The sequence below is a fragment of the Tachyglossus aculeatus genome, chromosome 11, assembly GCF_015852505.1.
Source record: "Tachyglossus aculeatus isolate mTacAcu1 chromosome 11, mTacAcu1.pri, whole genome shotgun sequence".
Lineage (NCBI taxonomy): Eukaryota > Metazoa > Chordata > Mammalia > Monotremata > Tachyglossidae > Tachyglossus > Tachyglossus aculeatus.
The window spans coordinates 11,995,934-12,020,415 of record NC_052076.1 but is presented as its reverse complement, the minus strand read 5'-3'; the positions used below and the strand labels follow the sequence as shown (position 1 = coordinate 12,020,415).

The 24,482-nt window shown below is 44.2% G+C and overlaps 1 protein-coding gene across 10 annotated transcripts in view; it reads right to left on the bottom strand.

The window, feature by feature from the left end:
• Positions 1-24,482, bottom strand: part of ARHGAP32 (Rho GTPase activating protein 32) — a 368,515-nt gene that overhangs the window by 72,601 nt on the left and 271,432 nt on the right. For 4 of the 10 annotated variants that reach the window (XM_038753686.1, XM_038753688.1, XM_038753689.1 and 1 more), the window contains 2 exons: positions 20,718-20,768; positions 16,380-16,454 (listed from right to left, as the gene is read on the bottom strand). The exons of 4 other annotated variants lie outside the window; for them this stretch is intronic. In XM_038753686.1, the coding sequence (XP_038609614.1) occupies positions 16,380-16,454; positions 20,718-20,768 (126 nt within the window). Of the gene's footprint in view, positions 1-3,279; positions 3,612-5,614; positions 5,694-16,379; positions 16,455-20,717; positions 20,769-24,482 lie in introns of those variants that run through there. 2 more of the 10 variants (XM_038753695.1, XM_038753694.1) reach the window with 2 other exon arrangements.

Here is a 24,482-nt window from a genome sequence, read left to right as displayed (position 1 = left end):
TATATTTCAGTACATTGCCTTGTTCATACACTAAGTACTATCCAAGAGGACATTTATTTGCGTATTTTTTTTTAGCATTGGTGCATGTATCGCATCAAAATCCACCAATCATTCAATCAATGGTATTTATTGAGCACTGTGTACAGAGCATGATTAAGTTCTTTGGAGAGCACAATTCAACAGAGTTGGTAGACACGTTTCCTAAAAGGAACTCAAGGCCTAGAGGGGGAGACAGACATTAAAATAAATAACAGACATGTCCATAAGTACTATGGGGCTGAGGGACAAGTGAATAACAAGTGCTTAAAGGGGACAGATACAAGGACAAAAACTATGGGCTTTGTAACTTCCCAGTCCCTCCACCTACAGAGATACAGTAACACCAAAAATTGGTAAGTGATGGGGATGTTTCCAGCCCCTATTCACGCTGGGACTATAATCAACCAATTAATCAGAGAAGCAGAGTGGCCTAGTGGAAAGAACACAGGCTTGGGAGTCAGAGGACCTGGGTTCTAATCCCAACTCTGCCACCTGTCTGCTGTGTGACCTTGGACAAGCCACTTTACTTTTCTATGCTTCAGTTACCTCATCTGTAAAACAGGGACAAATGGGGACAAAGAACGTGAGCCCTATGTGGTACAGGGACTGTGCCTGACTTGAATATCTTGCATCTTCCCCAGTGCTTAGTACAGTGCTTGGAAAGTAGTATGTGCTTAACAAATACAATTGTTATTATTGAGCAGGTATTATGTGCAAAACATTATACTAATAACTTGAGAGAGTACACTACAACAGAGTTTGCAGGCATGTTCCCTGCCCACAGTGAGCTTCCAGAGTACAGCCTTAATTAACCCCAAAACTGAAGACTTGGGCATCCTTAAAAATATATGGAGAGAGTCACTTTTCCTTGAATCTCCAGTCCTGTTGTAATAGGCTGAGGTGGATTCATCTTTGGGTAGAAGGAATCTAAGCAAAGCAAAGCAGAATTTTGCTGCCTCAGTCCATTTTGCCTGCCACTATTCCAACATGGCTAGGCTACATGACCGTTAAGAAAACATGACATTGCTGCTGCTCCAGATCTGCACCCCAAGGCAGCTGCCCGCTTTGCTTGTGTCTAAAGCGAGTCCTGGATCAGAGCTCTAATTACATACTGTGTGTGAAAACAGGAGTGAGGGCCCAGTGTCTCTGAAACTCCAGGTCCCTCCCTTGGACAGCTTTTATAGGGTGCTCTGGCTGGATGCCCAACATGACAGTTCTACCCTTCTCTCTCCATGGCCCCTGGAGGCAAGTAAGTCCAGCTCCAGCCCAGAGGATGGGGGCATGTAGATGGACTGGCCCAGGATCTACTTCCCTCAGGAGAGGCCCCAGGAGCAATCGGCCTCTAACTTTACAATCCCAGAGTCCCTCTGGGCCTGAGCTGGCCACCAGGTGTAGTCTGTTGCAACCTGATTTCCGTGGAGGAGAAGTCAGGGAATGCAGTGCACTTCATCACAGCTGAATTAGAGCTTCCTCTTTCCGGAGCCAGTGGGAGGAAAGAAGAGGCCACAAACTTGGGGATAAAAGGGTGTAACCTACCCTAGTTTGGCCCAACTCCCATCCTCTTCCCTGGCTCAGCCATGATTCCCAGAGGCCAGGCACGGGCCCATGCTGCCCTTTCTAGACGGCTCTCCATGGCTGTCTGAAGATTTAGGCCATATTTGTTTACATCTAGTGTGATGGCCCTAAGGATCCCAAGAGAAGGACCAAGCCTCTTTTTGGCAAGTGTTCTGGGCCAGGTCAGGTGATCCAGGGCTAGACCAAGTGATCCAGAGGCTGCTGTGGATTGGAGCAGATTTCCCTAGGGCGGGGCTGGATCCTGACCTCTGAAGGCAAGAAGGGAGCAGAAGGAATTTAGAGATTGGTGGCTTTTGCCTTGCCCCATTTTCTTACTGCAGTTGACATTATAAACTTTCTGCCCTTTCAAAATACAGGGAAAAAAAATCTCCAAAAAGTTTCAGAGACCCAGCTTTCAACGGCAAAGATAATAATAATAATAATAATAATGGTATTTGTTAAGCACTTACTATGTGCCAAACACTGTTCTAAGCACTGGGGGGATACAAGGTCATCAGGGTGTCCCACGTGGGGCTCACAGACTTCAACCCCATTTGACAGATGAGGGAACTTAGGCACAGAGAAGTGAAGTGACTTACCCAAGGTCACACAGCTGACAAGTGGCAGAGCTGGGATTAGAGCTCATGACCTCAGACCCCCAAGCCCAGACTCTTTCCATTGAGACATGCTGCTTCTCTAAATGATAACCATCATGATAAAATGATAACCATTTTGCTCCCATCTCTGCCTGCTCCATTCGTTAGGGGCATCGATCATATGTCTTGGGCCATTTCAGATGGGCCACAGGCACCAAGAGAAACTGAAAATGAAATGGAAATCTGCATTCGGAAATTCTTCATTGTGTAGTTCCGGCAATTAAGCAATTGATCTTCCTTTATTCTATGTGAAACTTTTGAATTATACCTATTTTTACCAAACCACATCCTCTGCACTTTCAGAAGACAATCTGCTTTATCTCCACAGACTAAGCACAGAGAAATGCTGAATACAGTGTAACCTAACCAGTCTGCAATAAGAGGAAGGACTCCCAATTTATGGGAAAACGATTGCCAGAAGAGGAGCCAGTGGAGTAACACATATCGTTTCAAAGCCCAGGAAACAATAGCTTTTTTCTCCTTATACTGCTAAGATAATTTGAAAAGGGTCTTTGGACACTGCACTCCCATGAAAATCTTTAACATTTCAATCAGAGCATGTTGACTGAACTGAGGAGTAGTGGAAATATTACCATTTCACTAGGGAGAAAATAAACAGATGTGAAATGCTCCAGCTGCTTAAGGAATAAGTGGGGGTGGGAGACACAGGCTCCTTTAGTTCCTGAAACCAGGATTACAGGTTCCTGCTTTGCTAACTCAAGCCTATAAAATCCAAGGAGGGTTGCTGACTCGTCCGTGTAAAATACGTGGAATTTCCTAAGATCTGCAAGGAAGTTTAAAGGGCACTATTTTTATTTGATGTCCGAATACCATGACAATAAAAATTTGACAATCTCTATTAACTTGGTAAACAATAACAACCCTCGGTGGACTAATTTTGCAGACAATTTGCTCACAGCAACTTGCGGGGTGGCGGGTTGGGGGGGACATCAGATGAGACGGTACAGAAACTAAAAATATCCTCTGGCAGTTTTGCTTCAATATCTCATAAAGCCCCAGGGCTTCTTACCTTTTGTCTGTGCCCCTGGTTTTGCTGGACTTGGCTGTTCCTGGCAGTCAAAACCAACGGGGTTCCTCAGTCAGCACAGAGCTGCATTCCGGCCTGAACCTTTCGGCCGGAATCAGAGCCAGGCGGCCTCCGAGGCCATTTCCACCCAGGGATGTCTTCGGGTCAAATCTTCCCGGCTCCCTAGGCCCCAGCTGAGTTTATCAAGCCCTCCCCCCTCTCAGCCAGCTGTTCTCATGGCCCGTCCTTCGTCCCCCGATCACTGATCTGTCGCGAGGCTGGTCTCCCCGGTCCTGCTCTGCTCCTCACGGCTCACCACTCTGCAGTGCCAGAGAAACGCCCCCGCGGACGTTCCCACTTGTGGAACAGGCTCCGCTGCTGTGGCTCCACCCTGCTGCCACCCCAGCTCAGGTGAGGCTTTTCTGCTCAGCAAACACACCCCCTTTCCTCCCCTCACCGTAAATCTACAGTGACCTTCACACCACTCTGTATTTCGGTTGGCATTGATTGCTTTAGGGTTCCAACTCCTGAGCCAAGCGGCAGGAGGAGCAATTTATACAAAGGGCAGGAGTCCCTGTCCAAAGGAGGTAAGAAACGTTAATGAGCAAACAGGAAGCTAAAGCAAGCAGAAGGCTGACTCACTAGGTCACACACAGAAACACACAAAAGGGACTTTCTCATCCCTTTCCAGCCCGGCACTGTAACTGGGCAGGGAACCGGATTCCGGTAGCTTTCTGCCAATGGACCCTTGCAGACAGAAAAGCCCTTCCACAGTCCAGATGTGACTTTGGAGCAACCCGGAGGTTGTTCATGCTGCTCCCCGGGCTCCAAGTTCACTTTTTTACCTTACTTACAAGAGCAGTTATTCATTAGCAGCTTTGACTAGCGTCCACTATGTTGGTCTACAGTATAGTTCCAAAGTACAGTTCCTTAGTATTGGTGAGCAGAATTACGCTGAAATTTTAAAACCAATTTGCCTATTTCCAGACTATCTGGTAGGCACACTGTTTAGCTGGCCTGAACACCACCACTGATTTGCATTAAAAAAGGAGTATATTTAATAATAATAGTTATCATGGCATTTGTTAAGCGCTTATTTTGTGCCAGGTACTTTTCTAAGCGCTGGGGTGAATACAAGAAAATCAGGTTGGACACAGAACCTGTCCCATATGGGGCTCACAATCTCAATCCCCGTTTGACAGTTGAGGTAACAGAGGCACACAGAAGTGAAATGACTTGCCCAAGGTCTCACAACAGACAAGTGGCAGAGCCATTTAGCGATTAGTACAGTATGCTGCACACCATAAGTGCTCAACAAACACTACTGATTGATTAGGGAAGAAGTGGGCAGGTCAAACTGTGGGAAGAGAATGAAGGGTTTACTCATTACACAAAGCTACTTTCACGCAACATTTTTGTTTCTTCATAATCTGGAGTAAAAACCAAGTTTGACTATATTGTATCCCCCTCCCAAATTACTGCCTTTGAAACTGTCCTTGGCGTGTTTTAATATCTTCTAAGTTTACAGAGAGGAGATTATCACTTTTAAACTAAAAGCAGATAATATTGCACTGGCTTTTGCACTGAAAGGAAAATCATTATTTACTGCCTCTCCCGTAAATTCGGAGGGAGAGAGTAGTTTTGAAATCCAGAAGACAATCCTGATGACCAAGAAAGAGGAGAAATTTACTGGAGGATTCCAGAAGGAAGGATTCCAGATCAGAACACATGTTACAAGTAAGATGGTATCATTTTGCTGATTGGGGCAGCTGGGGACTCAAGGATCTTGTTCTACAGCTATTCAGACTCTTGGATTCATTCAGAAAGTGGAGAATGCAAAACCAAGTTTTTTTTCATAGCTGTACTACTAAATGCCCTAACCCTTGGTCAGAAAAAGTGGCTGGGGGAGGGGGAAAGAAAGAATACTGCAGTCACACCCATTTCCCTCAAGTCACCTGATGAGGGCAAATTCCACATACTTCACAGCACTGAAATCCCTTATTAATTCACAATCCTCCACTGGCAGGCAACTCCCAATTATGATTCCTGACTTGAGAGAATATTTCTGTCTCTGAATGGAACACATCCAGTTCTCGTAGGACATGTTCTTATAAAAATTCCGCATTAAGGAAAACTCATATGTAGCATTCCCTATGCCTGACGCTGCCAGCATATGTACAAGTTGTTAATTCTGACAAGCATTACCCAGACAAGCTCGTGTTGTTGGACAAACGTCCATTCATTCCCTAACACGGTTCGAGCAAAACTGCAGAGCAAAAACATGCATTTAAAAGAATTAATCTACTTGCACAATGAAACCAGAAATCTGAAGTCATACCTTTTAGAGATTCCTTACTAACAAGTCGCTGAAAGATGAAAGTTCAGTGCTCGATGCAATGGGTTGCCCTCAGCAGGTCCTTTGTTACTCTAAGGGGGCAAGAGGGGGTTTAGAAGGTGACATCACCCTGGAACCACCAACTTTCACTCTCAGGATAGTCATGGAGTCTACATCAGATAGATACTCTGCTTTAAGGAAGGCGATCACACTTTCAAGGTCTCTGTTCTACCACCAAAAAGGCCTAAGGCAGGGCCCATTGAGGCCCCATTTTTGGCCAATGGAGAGAGACCACTAAGTCAAAGTGGTGATGGAGCAAGATGGCAGGTGGGGGTTTGGGGTTCAAGTCTTGCTGGAAAGTCCTATTCAGTCCCAGCTCCAGGATGGGCTGATACAAACAGGGCAGCTGCTGGAATCCCTGCTGTTTCTAATTTACAGTGTTTCGATCCACTCTGGGATACACTGCCACTTCTGCCCAGTGGCAAAATGACCCAAAATAGGGAAGGTCACCTGGGGTCACCAGAGGAACCCCAGTAGAAGCAGAATGGTTTTGGCTAAATTGACCCTTCCAGTGCCAGTCTGCAGGGAAGAAGCAGAAGTGGCAGAAATGGAGGAGGAAGTAAAGTCTTATCCCTTTTATTCCTCTTCCTGCCTCTCTCCTTTCTCCTTTCCCAACCTCTTCCCCTTCTCCATTTCCCTCTTTTATCCCCTTCTTTCCCCTCCTTTTCCCCTCCTTTACCCTCTGTCACTCTACTTTCCCCCATTTCCCCTCTCTCTGTCTTCCCATTTTTTGCACATCCCCACCACTGGAGGCCTGACTGCTAAGGTGACCAGAAATTTGGTACCAAAGTTACTCAAAAGACAACCTGGTTAGAAAAAAACTGGGTTCTGCTCAATCAGTTTGCTCTTTAATTTGGCTGTCTCTTTCAGCAATTTTACAACCTAGAGCTGCTCAAAGGCTGGTAAGTAGCTCTACAGAGGCTTTTACAAAAGGCTAGGGCAAATTGCACCTGGGCACTTGGTAAATATTTCAGAGTTAAACTACTTCCCTAATAAGGAAGGAAAAAGAACCACTGAAAGACACGGTAGGTTGAGAGTGCTTAGGGACAAATGCCCTCTATTAAAGTTATTTTCCTTTAATTCTACCCAGCTCTCCAGCTTTGGTGTTGGAGGCCAATGCGCAGCCCTTTTTTAAATTTTATTTTTTATGGGAATTTGTTAATCACTTACTATATAGATACAAGCTAATCAGATTGGACACAGCCCATGTCCCACATGGGGCTCACAGTCTTAATTCCCGTTTTATATATGAGGTAACTGAGGCACAGAGAAGTGAAGTGACTCACCCAAGGTTAAAGAGCAGACAAGTGGCAGAGCTGGAAATTACAGCCCAGACCGGTGCTCTATCCACTAGGTCACAGTGATTCTCCAAATTTGTCTAAATTTCTGACAGCATAGGGCAAGAAAAGGGATACCAGATCTACTCGAATAACCTTCCTAAATTATCGAGTTAGATTTGCTTCTTCATTGAGAGAATGGGGTTTGGAAGGCACCCATAGTATGGGTTACACAATTGGATCTGTGCCCTTTGGGCATTTAGCATTTGCCCCACAGCATGTATGTACATACCTATAAATTATATATTATAAATTACTGTTTATGTTAATGTTTATCTCCCCCTTATGGCTGTAAGCTTGTTTGAGAAGGGAATGTGCCTACCAACTCTGTGGCAATGTACTCTCCCAAGCACTTAGTACAGTTCTCTGCAAACAGTAAGTACTCAGTAAACACCATTCATTCATTCAATCATATTTATTGAGCGCTTACTGTGTGCAGAGCGCTGTACTAAGTGCTTGGGAAGTACAGGTCGGCAACATATAGAGATGGTCCCTATCCAATAACAGGCTCACAGTCTAGAAGGGAGAGACAGACAACAAAAGATGAAGACAGGTGTCAAAACTGTCAGAATAAACAGAATTACAGCTATATGCACATCATTAATAAAATAGAGTAGTAAATATGTACAAGTAAAATAAATAGAGTAATAAATATTTACAAATATATACAAGTGCTGCGGGGAGCGGAAGGGGGTAGGGCAGAAAAAAACACCACTGACTGGTTTGGAAGCAATCAGATTAAAATGTTTTGAAACACAAGACTGGGGATAGAAGTTGACAGAGCCTACCCATGAGGAGAATATTTTTGATATGCAAATTTTGACTGCATCCTTCAAATGCATCGTATACTCCCTACAGCATTGTGGGCATTCAAATTACACATCTACCCTGTCCCCATCTCTTGCCACTACTGCAGTTTAGCAAGTCGCTTCAGGTTTAGAGTTGCATTTTATAGAAGTTGGTTTTATATGATCACATTATAAGTCTTCCTCTACACTGTAAACTTGTTGTGGGCACAGAATGTGTTTGTTGTATTGTACTCTCCCAAGTACAGTGCTCCACACACAGTAAGCATTCAATAAATACAACTGAATGAATGGCTTTGTTTTTTAATCACCCTTTTGATGCTTTCCCTCAATTTTCTAAGTGGTTGCTTATCAAAAATAAAACCCCTACCAAACAAATTGTCAACTAATACGAACTGAACACAAAGCCCTTTGCAAAACGTCCATTTTGGAGGAAAATGCAATGTTTGCTTGCTGACATATGTATCTGATTTTTCTCTTCAAATATTTTTTAACAATTTTAAGAAAACCCAACCAAGCAGATTTGAGGTTTCCCTAGGGTTGCATTTTCCCTGCCAATAACTAATGAAGACAACTTCCCAAGAAATTTCTTTTAAAAGTACTCATGTGAAATAAATGTTAGACAGTTGGAGAAAATTATTTCCAGTATATTCATATTCTCTCTCTCTCTCTTTTGGACATTCAAGAAAATAGACTTCTGGGGCCATTATGGATGCTGGAGCACATATAAACTGAAAGAGGAGCCCCATGGCCTATTGGAAAGAGCATACGACTGGGAATCAGGAGGCCACCTAAGACTGTAAGCTCACTGTGGGAAGGAAAGGTGTCTGTTATAGTATGATATTGAACTTTCACAAGCACTTAGTACTACTGGCCTATTGTGTGACCTTGGGAAACTCAGCTTCTCTGAGACTCAATTTCCTCACCTAAAAAATGGGGATAAGAGCTCATGTACTACATCAGGGACTATGTCCGACCTCAAAATCTTGTTTCTACCTCAGTGCTTAGTATATTAGTTCTTTATAAGTGTCATTATTAAGTTCAGGACCCACTTTTGGGCTAACTGATCTGGGAAAAACCAACAAAGTGTATCCCTGATTTTTCAAAGACTGACGACTGTATTCAAGTTTGTAAGTTGCCAAGGGCCTTTTACGGAACTCAAATCACCCTGCCTTTTGGAAAGGGAAGAGACCCAGGGGCTAAGACTCACAGAAATGAACGTGGCCTAGTGGAACAAACATGGGCACAGGCCTGGGATTCAGAAGGTCATGGGTACTAATCCCAGCTCTGCCACTTGTCTGCTGTGTGACCTCTGGCAAGTCACTTCATTTCTCCGTGCTTCAGTTACCTCATCTGTAAAATGGGGATTGGGACTGTGAGTCCCTCATGGGATAGGGACTGTGTTCAACAATCTGCTTGCATCCACCCCAGTGCTTAGTACAGTGTCTGGCACATAGTAAGCACTTAACAAATTATTTTTGGTAAAGAGTTTGGAGGGGAAGGACAGTCATGTTAAAACAGAGCATTTGAGAGCAAAGTGACCATGCCTTGAAGCCTCAAACTCTTCTCCTTTGCTCTGGATCCACGAAGCACCTATGTCTACAGCACAGAAGGACATTACTGACCCCAGCCAAGCAAACGTTGCTTACTCAGGCCCTCTGGGGTGGACAGGGGATCAAGATGAGGATTTATAATGGGAAAGGAGACAAGATACATTTATCAGATGAGGGACTTCATTTCAAATTACTGTACTAGCAAAGGTTGAAACAAAATCCTTTGTAAAATAACTGGATAGTCAAAACCTAGACTCCCCCAATATTGGGAAGCATTTTCTTCCTGAGCTAGAGAATATGTAAACCAGCTGGCTGTTACACCTTGAGGATGTTTAATAATCACTGGGCCAGATTACTTTGGGCCTAGGTTACTCCCGGGGAGTAAGTATGGCCACCTGGTCTGTTTAATAAATCGCTGGCAAAATCATACATCAATGACCCAAAAGAGTGATCTGAACTTCCAAAAAAACTCCAACATACTCTCATAGAGTGGCTTAAGCTGCCTAATTTTGAAATCCATTTTTTTATCTGTTAATGGGAAGATGAGGAAACATACCCCAAAATACAATGCCTTTTCAATAAATGTCAAAATTCACTCCAAGAATGCAAACACCTAGGCTAGGAAAAAGTCCTTGTCTGGAATTGCCATGCTTCAGGATGGCTGACTGAACCATGCCTCCACTCCCCTTCTCGCTGCAGATTTCACATCAAGCAGGAATCTTATCCTTCATTCTCTTCCCCAGCCACTGACTCAGTCAGGCTTGGATGGAAGCCAAGGTCTGGGGATCCTTTCGGGGAGAAAAGCATTGATCACCATGATGATGGAAACTGTCTAAAGGCCCAGAAAACCTGGGAAAACAAAGGGAAAAAAAGCACTTCTTGGGGAAGGGTCCTGACATTTCCTTCTAATGATGTGGTGTGGCCCGCCTAGCCTCTGCAATGGATTTTCCATTAGCACTTTCATAAATTACTGAGGTTGGTTTCACCTGAGAGCCCAGAGGTGTGGAGAGTTGCAGCCAAGCATGGCCTAGTGGAAACAACATGGGCTTGGGAGTCGGAGGCCCTGGGTTCTAATCCTAGCTCCTCCACTGGTCTGCTGTGTGACCTTGGGTAAGTCGCTTAACTTCTCTGTGCCTTGGTTACCTCATTTGTAAAATGGGGATTGAGACTGTGAGCCCTATGTGGGATAGGGACTATGTCAGACCCAATTATCTTGTATCTACCCCAATGCTTAGTACAATGCCTGGCATATAGTAAACTCAAATACCACAACTGTTATTATTACTTTGCCAAAAGCACCTCTTTGAACCTCTCTGTTCCACACGAGGCTCAGGGAAATGAAGTGAGAGCCATAAGCTTACTGACTTGTTTCCCCACTGGCTCATAAGGGAAAAGGCCCCACTCCTCATTATCACCTCATTAATTTGCATATCTTGGGGCAACATTTGGGATCAGTGGGATTCACTTTGCTCTTCTCAGTAACCAGCTGGAGATCATCAGTTCCGGAGTCCTGCTTGAAAGCAGTCATAAAGCCCTCAGGATTGCATTTTAGTGGCTCTGATTAAATGGAGTGAGAGTTAACCCAAGGGGCTGTGTGGGTCAGATCCATAAAACAAAATAATATTTATTGGGTATAAGACCTGAACAAGGACCCTATGGATCCAGATACTCAATGCTGTGGTGGCTCAGAGAATGGTTTACTAAGATGCACTGCCAAGGAGAGATCATATATAAGAGGGTCTCTGGGAGAAGGAGCTCCTAAAATAGACTGAAACTGAACAGAACATAAAAGAAGCATGGACTAGTAGAAAGAGCACAAGGCTGGGAGTCAGAAGACCTGAATCCAACCTGATCAACCTGTATTTACCCCAGTGCTTAGAACAGTGCCTGACACATAGTAAGCGCCTAACAAATCCCATAAAACAAATGCCATAAAACACACAAAATCAAAACACCAAAATTAGCCAGTGGCACAGCACTCAACCTACTTGCTTGAGATGACTAGAAAGGAGAATCTGAAGGCTTAGAAATTGTGCTATAAAGTAAGTTGGTTTGATACCATACAAACCCATTCTTGATAACTTGCAATGACTGCTTCCGAGTTATGCTTGCATTTAAAGAAATCAAGTTGCAAAATGAAAGCCTCAGCTCTTTCTGTGTCTTTTACAAGAAACTATTAGAACTGCCATCCAAAGACAAACATGCAAGGCATGCTGCATCCAGCTTGAGGAGGTTTCTTGCATTTACTCAGTAGTCCCATTCAAATGATTTGCTTTAGTGAACCCAGTGATGTACTTATTGAGACTGAAATATAATCACCATCAATCTCATGAGCATTAGTGCTTACTGGGTCAGTAGTTAGACACTGTAATAGTAATACTTCTTGTATCTGTAAAGTGCTTACTACGTGCCAGACACAGTCCCTGTCCTCACACAGGGCTCACAGTCTTAATCCCCATTTTACAGATGAGGGAACTGAGGCAAGAGAAGTGAAGTGACTTGCCCAAGGTCACACAGCAGACAAGTGGCGGAGTCGGGATTAGAACCCATGACCTTCTGACTCCCAGGTCCGTGCTCTATCCACTAGGCCATGTTGCTTGCTAATTAATAAATTCATTCAATTGTATTTATTCAAATTAAATAACAATAATAATAATAATGATGGCATTTATTAAGTGTTTACTATGTACCAAACACTGTACTAAGCACTGGGTAGATACAAGATCATCAGGTCCCACATGGGGCTCACAAGTCTAAGGAAGAAGAACATGAATTGAACCCCCCTTTTGCAGATGACAGAACTGAGGCACAAAGAAGTTGAGTGACTTGCCCAACATCACAGTTTGCAGCTTTGTTTTTGAATCTGCCTCTTGGTGCTGGTGGAGTCTTCCCAGTATTGACATATGCTGAAGATAACCGCTCTTAGGTCTTTAGAGGAGTGTGGCAGAGCTGGAACTAGAACACAGGTTCTCTGATTCTCAGACCTGTCCTCTTTCCACTGGGCCATGCTGCTTTTCTAAGTTAAAGAGTAACAGAGATATGATCCCCACCCTTCAACATCAGCGGTATTACTGAATCAATTATTTGATAATATAGCTTTCCATTACACGTTTTGAATAAAATTCTATTGAGGAGCTGGGGACGGCTCTTGCCCCAACAAATGGTTGGAGCCCCCAACAAATGGTTGGAACACTTGGCAGTACTAGAAGAAACGTTATGTTTGATGTCAGTCAAACATAAGTTTTGGCAAAGTCAAGGTTCTTTGGGAACACCCCACCCCGACATTACAGAAAGAACTGAGTAAACTGAGTACAGGTGTGCTTGAGCCTCGATTCCCCTTCAGCCTCTGGGAGAGGGGGAGTACAGACCTTAGTTTTAGCAGTGCTTACTGGAGCCCTCTGGGAGCCAACTTGGGGCTCAAGGAGTTTACTTTAGGAATTTGACAAATCCCGTGCCCCTCTGTCCACATCCCAGCTCATAATTGGCTGAGAGACCTAGAGTGGTTACCTTCGGCACAGTCCAATACCGGGAAGACTCCACCAGCATCAAGAGGCGGATTCAAAAACAAAGCCACAAACTGAGATACAAGTGTTCAAAAGAACCAACACAACTGACCAGCAAAGGACTATTTTACCTACCCAGATGATGAATTGCTCATTCATTCAATCACATATAAATATATATATATACATATATATATTGAGCTCTTACTGTGTGCAGAGCATTGTTCTAAGTGCTTGGGAAATACAATTCAGCAACAGAGACAATCCTTGCCCACAACGGACTCACAGTCTAGAAGGCACACTGATGTCTTCAAATTATAGGCATTAATACGACTTTGCTGTCAGTAGAAAGAGCACTGAGCATACAGAAGACACACATCCATACAAGCTGATGTATGGGCTTTGTCTAAGAAATAAATGTAGTGATTTCATGTTTTTCATTAGTGCTCCATAATACTGCCCTGGTGTCCTGCCCCCGACTGTCATTTCTTTCAGGCTGAAACACTGACCAAGATGGGGGGGGGGGGGGGGGGGGGGGGAGGGGTAGGGGCGCGCGCGCGCGTGTGTGTGTGTGTGTGTGTGTGTGTGTTCGCAACAGAAGCACTGACCAAAAATCACTAACAGGCTCCTACAATGCAGACAATCCAAACACAGTGATCAGCGGGCAGAGCAAAAGTTTGGATCACTGGTACATTCCTCAGCAACCTTCTTTGGTGAGCTGACAGTTGGTAACAGTAAACTTAAATGTCTTAAGGATGAGCTGCAAGTGAATATGATGCAGAGAAATCTTTAATTTAGACAGCTAAAGAACCACAGTGCCTGCCAGACCTGCTGGAGTGCAGAGGTCTGGGAGGTAGTGACAAAATGGGATCTTGAGTGGCTCCCATTGAGGCCAAATGCCTGGGTCAGACAAAAGGAGGACCTTCAATATTTCAGCATGAGTACGCCCTGCACTGCAACCACACTGGGATGGAGGAAACAGCCCCCTCCCCCACCTCATGCCCACTTCCCCTCTACCTTATTCACTACTCATTCACTCATTCAATTGTATTTATTGAGCACTTACTGTGTGCAGAGCATTATCAGACCCCCAGTCCAGACAGAAACATTGCCACCAAGGGACACATAAGGGGATTAATGATGTGTATATATCTATAATTCTATTTATTTATAATGATGCTACTGATGCCTGTTTACTTGCTTTGATGTCTGTCACCGCCCTTAAAGACTGAGCCCGTTGTGGGCAGGGATTGTCTCTATTTGTTGCTGAATTGTACTTCCCAAGTGATTAGTACAGTGCTCTGCACAGGGTAAGCACTCAATAAATATAATTGAATGAATGAATGAATGAATTAGGGACTCGGTTCACCCCTGACCTCAATCTTCTTAAGGAGCTGCCAAAGAAACTCCTAGAAGCATTAGGTCAGAAACACTTCAATCAATCCATCAGGATTTATTGAGCACCTACTGTGTGCCTAGCATTGTTCTGTTCTGAGCACTTAGGCAAGAAGAGTAGACTTGATCCCTGCCCTCGAGGAGGTTACAATTGAACAGATGCTTGTCTCTGCCTGCCCTGCATCTGATCATCAGGCCCTCTGTACTGTGACCCTGGACACATAGTGCTCTTTACCATCATCAACAGCTCCTACTGGGAGCCAAACATTGTACTAGATGCTTGGGGCTATAAAGCCAAAGTAAAAGACATGCTCCCTGCTCCCAGAGAGCTTACAATCACTTAGGACTTCCACCATGCCTGAATTAAAACATGGGAGCAGTATTCTGGGGGGCTCCCTTCTCCCCACAACTGCAGCCTTGGAATAAGGAGCTTTAAACCCTATTTTAACTCCCAGCAATACTTAGCAATGGGAACCACAGATAAGTAAAGGTCCCAGAGGAAAAATGGAGTCTCAATCTTCATACTGAATTTGTCCTCCGGGAGGGGATCACCATCCCTGAGACCCAAAAGGGCATTTTCCCCAGTGTGTCTTACCCCTGTCATCACCTCACTTTTAAATTGCTCCCCTACAGGTATGTATGCCAATGGAGGACCGCCATTTATTCTAGCTGCATTTGTCTTCTTTCAAGATCTTGCTGGGAAAATTCATCAACACATTCCCAGAAATTGGAGCGCAGTTATTCCATAAACCTAGTCCATTCAGGTGAAAGCACTATTAACACAGAGCTTTATCTTCTCCTTTCCGCTCCACTTCCTGGCAGAAAGCATATCTGGAAAGATGTGGCTGTTGCTGTTAAAAGCAACAGCAGAGATAATGATAATAATAATAATAATAATAATAATAATGGTATTTGTTAAGCACTTACTATGTGCAAAGCACTGTTCTAAGTGCTGGGGAGGTTACAAGGTGATCAGGTTGTCCCACGGGGGGCTCACAGTTTTAATCCCCATTTTACAGGTGAGGTAACTGAGGCACAGAGAAGTGACTTGCCCAAAGTCACACAGCTGACAGTTGGCGGAGCCAGGATTTGAACCCATGACCCCTACTCCAAAGCCCGTGCTCTTTCCACTGAACCACGCTGCTTGACAACATAACTGAAGTCTGAGAAGCAGCATGCCCTGGTGAAAAGAGAAAAGGCCTGGGAGCCAGAGGACCCGGGTTCTAATTCTGGTTCCAGCACCTGTCTGCTGAGTGACCTTGGGAAAGTCACTTCACTTCTCTGGGCCTCAGTTACCTCACCTGTAAAATGGGGATTAAGATAGTGAACCCCACGTGGGCCATGGATTGTGTCCAACCTGATTAGCTTGTACCTACCCCAGCACTTACTACAGTGCCTGGCACATAGTAAGTGCTTAACAAATACCATTAAAAAATGCTTAAAGAACTGCCGAGTAAAGTTACTTTTGCCATGTGTTGCTAAACCCCTTGCTGTTAAAGGAAGTCATATGCTATAAACTCTGTTCAATCAAATCCTTTCTGCTTTAGCAAGGAGGCTTCTGCATTTGTCTACCAGGTCTCCAGATAAACACAGAAAAATGAGGTACTGGTAAGAGTGCTCGCATTAATGTTCAAAATACCGATACTGCCTTAGAAATGTAAACACAATAAGTAATGATTCATTAATGATAGTTAATCTTCTCACAGTGTGCTGTATTTTGAAAGCATTTCACTTGAAATCTGCTTGATGCCACTGAGAAGTATTTTTTTCCCTTTTCCCAATGAACAGAAACACAGAAACCAAATGATGTGTCCATCAAAGCCACACAGCAATTCAGAAGTGGAGCTGGGATCGGATTTCTGCTCCTGCTTGCTTCTCCTTACTCCCCTAACCTTGTAATCCAATAAAAGGCAATTTGCAATCAACAGTGAAATGGCATCTCCTCATTTCATCACATTTTTTGAACATAGGTTATCTCACTCCAGCTGCAAACCTGAATTGGGTAAACATTCAAATATGGGTTAAAGGATGATTATTACTATGACATGTGTTAGGCTTTGTATTTGGACATACAGCATTACATTAATAAACCAATTGTGGAGAATGGGCTCTACCTGAGCACAGCTGGGATTGGTTGGGAGCCTCTGAAACGCATGCAGAACCTGGCTTTACACTATCCATCTCCAAATCTTCATGCAATTAGAGAAAGGGGAAAAAACAGAAGGCAAAAGAGAGGACACAAGCTTAATTAGAGGTACAATAGTTGTAGAGACCAAAAAGTTGATTTGCAGAGAAATTAATGCCAAGGGCAATCTTAACAGGGTGGGCCTATCAAGGGTGGGGGTGGTCATATCCCAGGACCCAGAAGTCCTCTGTCCACCAGTCAGTCAGTCAGTTAACAAGAATTCACTTAGTGCAAACTACACTAAGTGGGTCTAAGGAATTCTAGAGTACGTGGAACTTTTCAGTCAATTGTATTTACTGGGTGCTTACTGTGTGCACAGCACTGTACTAAGTGCTCAGGAGCGTACAAGGTAACACAGAGTTGGTAGTCATGTTCCCTGCCCACAGTGAGATTACAGTTCATGGACTGTAAACTGGAGAGTTTTCCCTTCTTCCATCACTCTAACTTCCCACATTATTTTTTTCTTACTTTTTTACTCCCCAATCTAGACTGTAAGCGCCTTGTGGACAGGGACCATGTCTACCAATCCCAAGCACTGCACTCTCCCAAGCACTTAGCACAGTGCTCTGCACACAGTAAGCACTCAATAAATACCATTGATTGATTAATTTCTCCTTCTCTCTCCCCTGCCTGCCTCCTCTCTCACCCTCCACTTTTACTTCTCCACCTTTTGGGTTATTTACTTTTGCAGTACATTACAGGTAGCTATTACATCCCCTCTGTAAGCTCTCCAGCGGTTTCAAGAGGGACATGGGGATCCAATATCCCTGCAACAGCTCCAGGATACTTCCCTCCTCTGAATTAGGGTCTGGGAAGCCATTTGGCCTAGTGGAAAAAGCATGGCCCTGGGAGTCAGAGGACCTGAGTTCTATTCCCACCTGCTGTGTGACCTTCAAAGTCACTTAATTTCTCTGGGCCTTAGTTTCCTCAACTGTAAAATGGAGAGCCAAAACCTGTTCTCCCTCCTACTTAGACGTGAGCCCCATGTGGGACAGGGACTGTGGCTGACCTGGTTTACTTGTATCTACCCTAGTGCTTACGATTGTGTCTGATGCAAAGCAAGCTCTTAAAAATGACCACAAATAAAATATTAAACAATAATAGGGATGGTGCAGCCAGGAACCTGTTGTTAGGGGAGCATGACTTGAGGTCACAGCCAAAGTGGTTATATCTCCTGAACTTTTCAATAGCTACATCATGGGGAGGGGCTTCTACCTTCTCTATATTAAGAGATTACTGTAGGTGGAGGGTTCTGATGACAACAGTAAGCACGGTGGCAGCTGTTTTAACTACTAAAGCTGGCTTTTTTAGTGGAAAAAAAAGATCCCCAACAAGATGGATTGAAAATGGTTGGTGACAATAAGGAGAAAAGTTTCACACTGCTAATGTCAAGTTAAAAATTCTGATTTCAAAAACCTACTTCCAAAAATAGGGGGGTTTTTAGTTACAATCTTAATGTAATGTAGCAAAATACCAGGAATCAATCAATCAAACTGGGACATTTATTTAGTGCTTACTATGTGCTGAGCACTGTACTAAGCACTTGGGAGAGTACAATATAAAAGAGTTGGTAGACATGTTCCCTGCCCACAATGAGCTTATAGTCTAAAACGGGGTGACAGGCATTAAAACACCTTTTTAAACACCCAAATAATAATAATGGCATTTATTAAGCGCTTACTATGTGCAAAGCACTGTTCTAAGCTCTGGGGAGGTTACAAGGTGATCAGGTTGTCCCATGTGGGGCTCACAGTCTTCATCCCCATTTTACAGATGAGATAACAGAGGCACAGAGAAGTTAAGTGACTTGCCCAAAGTCACACAGCTGCCAAGTGGCGGAGCCGGGATTCAAACCCATGACCTCTGACTCCAAAGCCCGGGCTCTTTCCACTGAGCCACGCTGCTTCCCCAAATGACCATGGAAATGGAGATGGTAGTGACTCTAGAATGGATGGCCCAAGTTGCTGCGAAAAGGAATTCACAACAATGCTGAGTGAACTCCAGAAGACGGTAACTAGTACAAACTTACCACCACTTGAAAGTTCTAGCTTTGGATGACTTTTTAGTGGGAATAGGAAGATTCATGGGGAAGAACACTTTCTCCTACCATTAGATGAGGAGCTGGGCTGGGAAACGTCTGAACTTTCATGGGTGTCAATCCCTGAGCCAAAAGAGCTGGAAAAGACCAGTTTTGTTACTGAGGGGCTGGTTCATTCCAGGACATCTTGGCCACTAAGGGCCAAGGGACTGGGAGTCAGGAGACAGTTTCTAGTCACTGGCCTGCTCTGTGAGACTAAAGGCAAGTCACTTAGTCACTTTGGGCCTCAATTTCCTCATCTGTAAAATGGAGATAAAATACCTCCGCACATGCTCTCTCTCTCTCTCCCCAAAGTTCCCCCAACCTACCCCCTCAACCCGACTGTGAACCTCGTGTGGGGACAGGGAATGTGTCCCATTTATACCAGCACTTAGCACAGTGCTTGGCACAAAGGGAGCATTTAATAAATAGCATCATTACTAGTATTATTGGTCTAGCTTCCAGGAGCCTGGAGCCTCAAGTTCCCCTTGGAACTGACTTGGGCTCTCCAGAGCCCGTGAGAAAAGGGATGACCTACGGATGAGCCAGAACTTTGGGGCCAGCCTCCGACTAGCGCTGAACCCCTCTGCCCAGCCTCTCACCCACTTCAAACTCTCCTCTGGAGCCTGTGAAACTTCTAGGCAATCGTCTTTAGCTTCATGTTGTTATAGCCCATGCCACAGCAGAGTGGGGGCGAAGAGAAGAGGAATCTGCTCCTTTGTTAAAAATAAACGCTGCAAAAACCAGTTACCATGGAAACCAGGTTGGTAATTTGCTAATTATAATCTTTTTCATCATTTTTTCTCACAAAGGAATGATTTTTATTTTCACATGGAAAAACCTGAGTGGCAATGTTTCACTTGACTAGGTTGTCTATTCTTTTCTCCACTCCAGGGCCCCTGAGACTGGGAGCATTTCAAAGTTGACACTTCAGATGTCACTTAGAAACCACAGATGAAGTACTATTCACTGCCCTATCACAAAAAAAAGAAAAAGAAAGGAAAAGAAAAAAGCCGATCAATGTTAACAAAAGTCTAGGAGGAAGATAAGGGTCTTTTGAACGCATTCTTTCCCACAAAAAAATGACGCCCTGAAAGGGAGGAATTATTGAGGAAACTCCTTCCTTCTTGTTTCCCTGGGCCAAGCAAGTCGGATGGATTGTGAGCTAGCACTCAGAGACATGGATGCCAGATAATCGACTCCTTGGGAGAACTGTTTCATCTCCCTCGCAATCTGCCTGGAATTCCATGACCCCGTTTCAGTCGCTGACCTCTCTACCCCACCCAACCAATGCTCCTTTGCCTTCTCACCTCACACTCTAAAACCACGTCCTGTTCCACTCTACACATCACTGAGCATCAGTGGCTGGCTATATAAAGAACAGTGTCACTGGAGTTATCAAGTAATGCGGAAACTCCCCGATCATCAACCTATAGAGGAGCAGCCTGGTGTAGTAGATAGAGCATGGGCCTGGGAATCAGAAGGTCATGGGTTCTAATCCTGGCTCTGCCACCTGTCTTCTGTGTGACCTTGGGCAAGTCACTTCTCTGTGCCTCAGTTACCTCATCTGTAAAATGGGGATTGGACTGTGCACCCCACATGGGACAGGGACTATGTCCAATTCAATTTGCCTGTAACCATCTTACTGCTTAGCAGAGTGCCTGTCACATAGTAAGCACTTAATACTATTATTATTATTATTATTATTATTATTATTATTATTATTATTATTATTATCTATCAAAGTCTCCAGGATCCTCTCCTTCACTCCCTGCTCTGCCCTCTGTGAACACAGTGTGGCGATTATTAAAGTCACAATGCGGTCCTTTTTTAGTAGGAATCGTTGGGACAAGTCAGTCGGGAAATGGGGACCCAGGACTCTTCTAACCCTCTGCACCTTAGGCAACAACCACACACATACCTTATCCCCCACGGTGGGGGCAAGGGGGGGGAGGGGCATGAGTGGTTGTGAATGACCCACTGCAAATCCTGGCAAGGGGACAGGTCAAGAGGCTGGAGGAAAATCTTGTGCTTACTCAGTATACAAGGAAGTCCCTCATTCCCCTTCTGACAACCCCAAGTGACTCCTGAGTAAAGAAGGGAGGTCACCTTTGAAAAGTTCTTAACTTGCCCCAACCCTGACTGTTTTATATGCACAAAGAGAAGAAGAAAGAAGAAACCAAAACCTACAAGGGGGGAAGTAGCTCCAAGACGCCGGGCGGGCTCCATGGGCGGGGGAGACTGGGAAGGTACAATTCAAAAGAGAAATGGTTAAAAATGCACCCAGGAAGAAAAAGACATTCATTGCAGTTACTCCTCAGTCAGAAAGCCACAATGTCATTTCTCTCTAGACCATTAAAACCAATTGATGCAAGGACATCTTCTCTCCAACAGCCTCCTCTCCCACAACTTTTTTTTCTTCCCCAAACCCTTGCTTCTGCTCCAGCGGAGACTGCCTAAACCCCCCTCAAGTGGTTAAGTGGGCCTTTTCTCTCTTTTTGCCAAATGCGACAAAAGCAGCATGGCCTAGTAGAAAGAGCACTGGACTGGGAATCAGAGGACCTGAGTTCTAATCCAGGCTCTGCCATTTGTCTGCTCTATGACCTTGGGCAAATCACTTCACTGTGTCTCTGTGTTAGACACTGTGTCTCAGTGTCTAACTGCATCTCAGTGTCTAACCCGATTATCTTGTATCTACCCCAGTACTCAGTACAGAGCCTGGCACCTAGTAAGCATTTAAGATATCCCATAAAAAAACCCACAACAACAACAAAAACAGGACCACAGTTGTGGGAGATTCAACAGCGTCAGTGGTATCAGGCCTGACTGCTTGACAATCCCTGTGCACCAATTACTGAGGGCTTCTGGGAGGGCTCGCACAGCTCACAGAAGTTCCACCTTTTCACTTCCTGCCGAACAGCATGCGGCAATTTAAATCTGTCTGCGTCCCTGAACGGTAGCTTCGGGTTTCAGTTTTGGAATCTCACAATGACAGATGGCAGAGTTAAAAATAAAGCTTCCATTCCCAGCCTAGAAGTTGTTTCTACAACAAGGAGGACCGTTTCAAAGCTGCGAAGCGAGGCCTGAGTTAGTTGATGCCATACTTTCATGCTAAATTAAGAACCCAGTGTTCCCTGGGCCTGATCGGAATTGGTGCCGGCGATGACAGGGAGATACGAAGAAGACGTGTGGTAAAAGATAGTCACTGTTCTCTCACAGTTGAGCAATCAGGCATGTCTGCTTTGAGGGATGCTCAGAGAGATGTCAACATCCCATTCTTGGCTTTTTAATAACATTATTTCCCTTGATTTTTAAGATATGCTAGGAGCTCCTACGCTTCTGATCAAGAGACCATCTCAAGCTCTCTTCTCTGTACCAGCATTAGCTTGAAGGCATTTCCATTTACAGTGTGTTTCATCACTGGCTTTGGACTATAGGACTTCCAGTAAGTTCCCTAGGCAAAAATCAGTGTGATTTGATAGGATACTTGGTGCTAAATGTGAATGATGGATAATGGTAATGGGGACGGGTGTTTAACAGACACACAGAAAACAGGATGACAGGCTTGGGATTCCAGAAACAAATGACGGACACAGCCAAGAACATGATGAAAAGTGACCACTGACTCAGAAGCAAGTTAGCTGCCTCGGTAGAGTAAAGTAAAAATTTCCAAATGATAGGACCTATACACTTTGAATGTTCACCAACACTAATGACATACCATAAAGAAGCTCATCAGAATTTAGATATAAAATGGGATTTCAATCTTCCACCAAAAAAGCACCTAAGAAGGATGATAATGATAATGACAACAATGAATATGATGTATGAGACTCATTTCGGTATATCTAAATTTGCAGCTTTTGACCTTTATGCTACTTGATGAAAACCAGCTTGTCACACATGTAACAGAAACAAAAAAGAGGAGGAGTGTGACCTAGGGGGAAAAAACTAGGGGACTGGAGCCAGGGGGTATGGGTTGCCTGCTGTGTGACCTTGGATACTTCACTTCTCTGTGCCTCTGTTTCCTCAAGTGCAAAATGAAGATTCAATATCTGTTCTCCCTCCTGTTTGACTGAGAGCTCCGTATGGGACAGGTACTGTAATCAGCCTGATTAAATTGTATCTACCCCAAGGCTTAGAACAATGCTGGACACAGAGTAAGGGCTTAACAAACACCATTTTAAAAAAATTACTAGTAACCTAGAAAAATGTACTACCTAGTCTGTCTCTCCCTGATAGACAGTAAGTCAATCAATAGTATTTATTTAGTGATTATTCTGTGGAGAGCACAGAGCACTATACTTTCTGGGAGAAAAGGGCAATAGAGTTAGTAGGCGTGACCTGATCCCTGCCCAGAAGGAATTCATAATCTAGCAGAGCACCTGGAGGACAGGGATCACTGTCTACTTATTCTACTGTACTCTGCCAAGTGCTTAGTATAATGCTCTGCACAAAATAAATGCTCAATAAGCGCATAAGACTGGTTGATGGCCTATAAGATATATATATATATATATTTTTTTTTTTTACACCCAATCTATTCTTCTCCCTGGACTCACAACACCACTAAAATCTGCACTTTTGTGTCCATCCAAACTACTGTTATGTTTATCCAAGCATTTAAGCTATCCCACCTTGATTAGTGCAACAGCCTCCTTGCTGATGTCCCTGCCTCCTGTTTCCCCGAGCTCCAGTCTATACTTCCCTCTGCTGCCTGGATCATTTTTCCACAGATAGATTCAGTTCATGTTTCCCTGATCCTCAAGAACCTTAGAGAAGCAGCATGGTGTAGTGGATAGAGCATGGGCCTGGGAGTCAGAAGGTTGTTCATGGGTTCTAATCCTGGCTCCAACACTTGTTTGTTGTGTCACCTTGGGGATGTCACTTCACTGCTTTGTGCCTGTTACCTCATCTGTAAAATGGGGACTGAGACTGTAAGCCCCAAGTAGGACAAGGACAGTGTCCAACCTGAGTTGCTTGTATCTACCCCAATGCTTAGTACAGTGTCTGGCAACTAGTAAGCACTTAAATACCATAATCACTATTCTTACTATTATTATCCACCTCCGCATCAAACAGAAACTCCTTACCATTGACTTTAAATCACTCAATCAGCTTGGCCTCTCCTACCTTACATCAACCATTTCCTTACTACAATCCAGCCTGCATACTTTGCTCCTCTAATGCCTTCCTCTCGCCCACATCCTGCCTCCGTCTCCCCTCGACTGTGAGCTCACTGTGGGGTAGGGAATGTCTGCTGTTGTATTGTACTCTCCCAAGTAAGCGCTCAATAAATATGACAGTGAATGAATGGAACACTCTCCCTCTTCACATCTGACAGAGAATCACTTCCCCCACCTTCGAAGCCTTATTAAAAGCATATCTCCTCCAAGAGACCTTTCCCCACTATGTCTTCATTTCCTCTTCTCCTGCTCTCTTCTGTATCACCCTTGCACTTGGATTTGCACCTTTTATTCACTCAACCTGTGGCTGTACAGCACTTAAGTACATAGCTGTAATTTAGGTTCATCTCTGCCTCCCCCTCCAGACTGAAAGTTTGTTGTGGGCAGAGAATGTGCCTCCAACTCTGCTTTACTGTACTCTCCAAGCAGTGCTCTGGACCCAGGAATTGCTCAACAAATAGGATTGATTTAGAGATTTTGCACTATAACCAGCAAAGCAAATTAAAATTACCCCCCTTTAGGAATAGGTTGGTAGATGAGCTATTGTTCTATGTCTGTCTCCCCCTCTAGTCTGAGCACATTGTGGGCAGGGAATGTGTGTGTTTGTTGTTGTACTGTACTCTCCCAAGTGCTCAGAATAGTGTTTTGCACACAGTAAAATGCTCAGTAAATACAACTGACTGAATGAATGAATGAATTGTTCTATGAGCACCTTGCTTCCCTACAATATCAAGGCTCCTGATCCTGTCTGGACCTTTGCTCCTTGAAA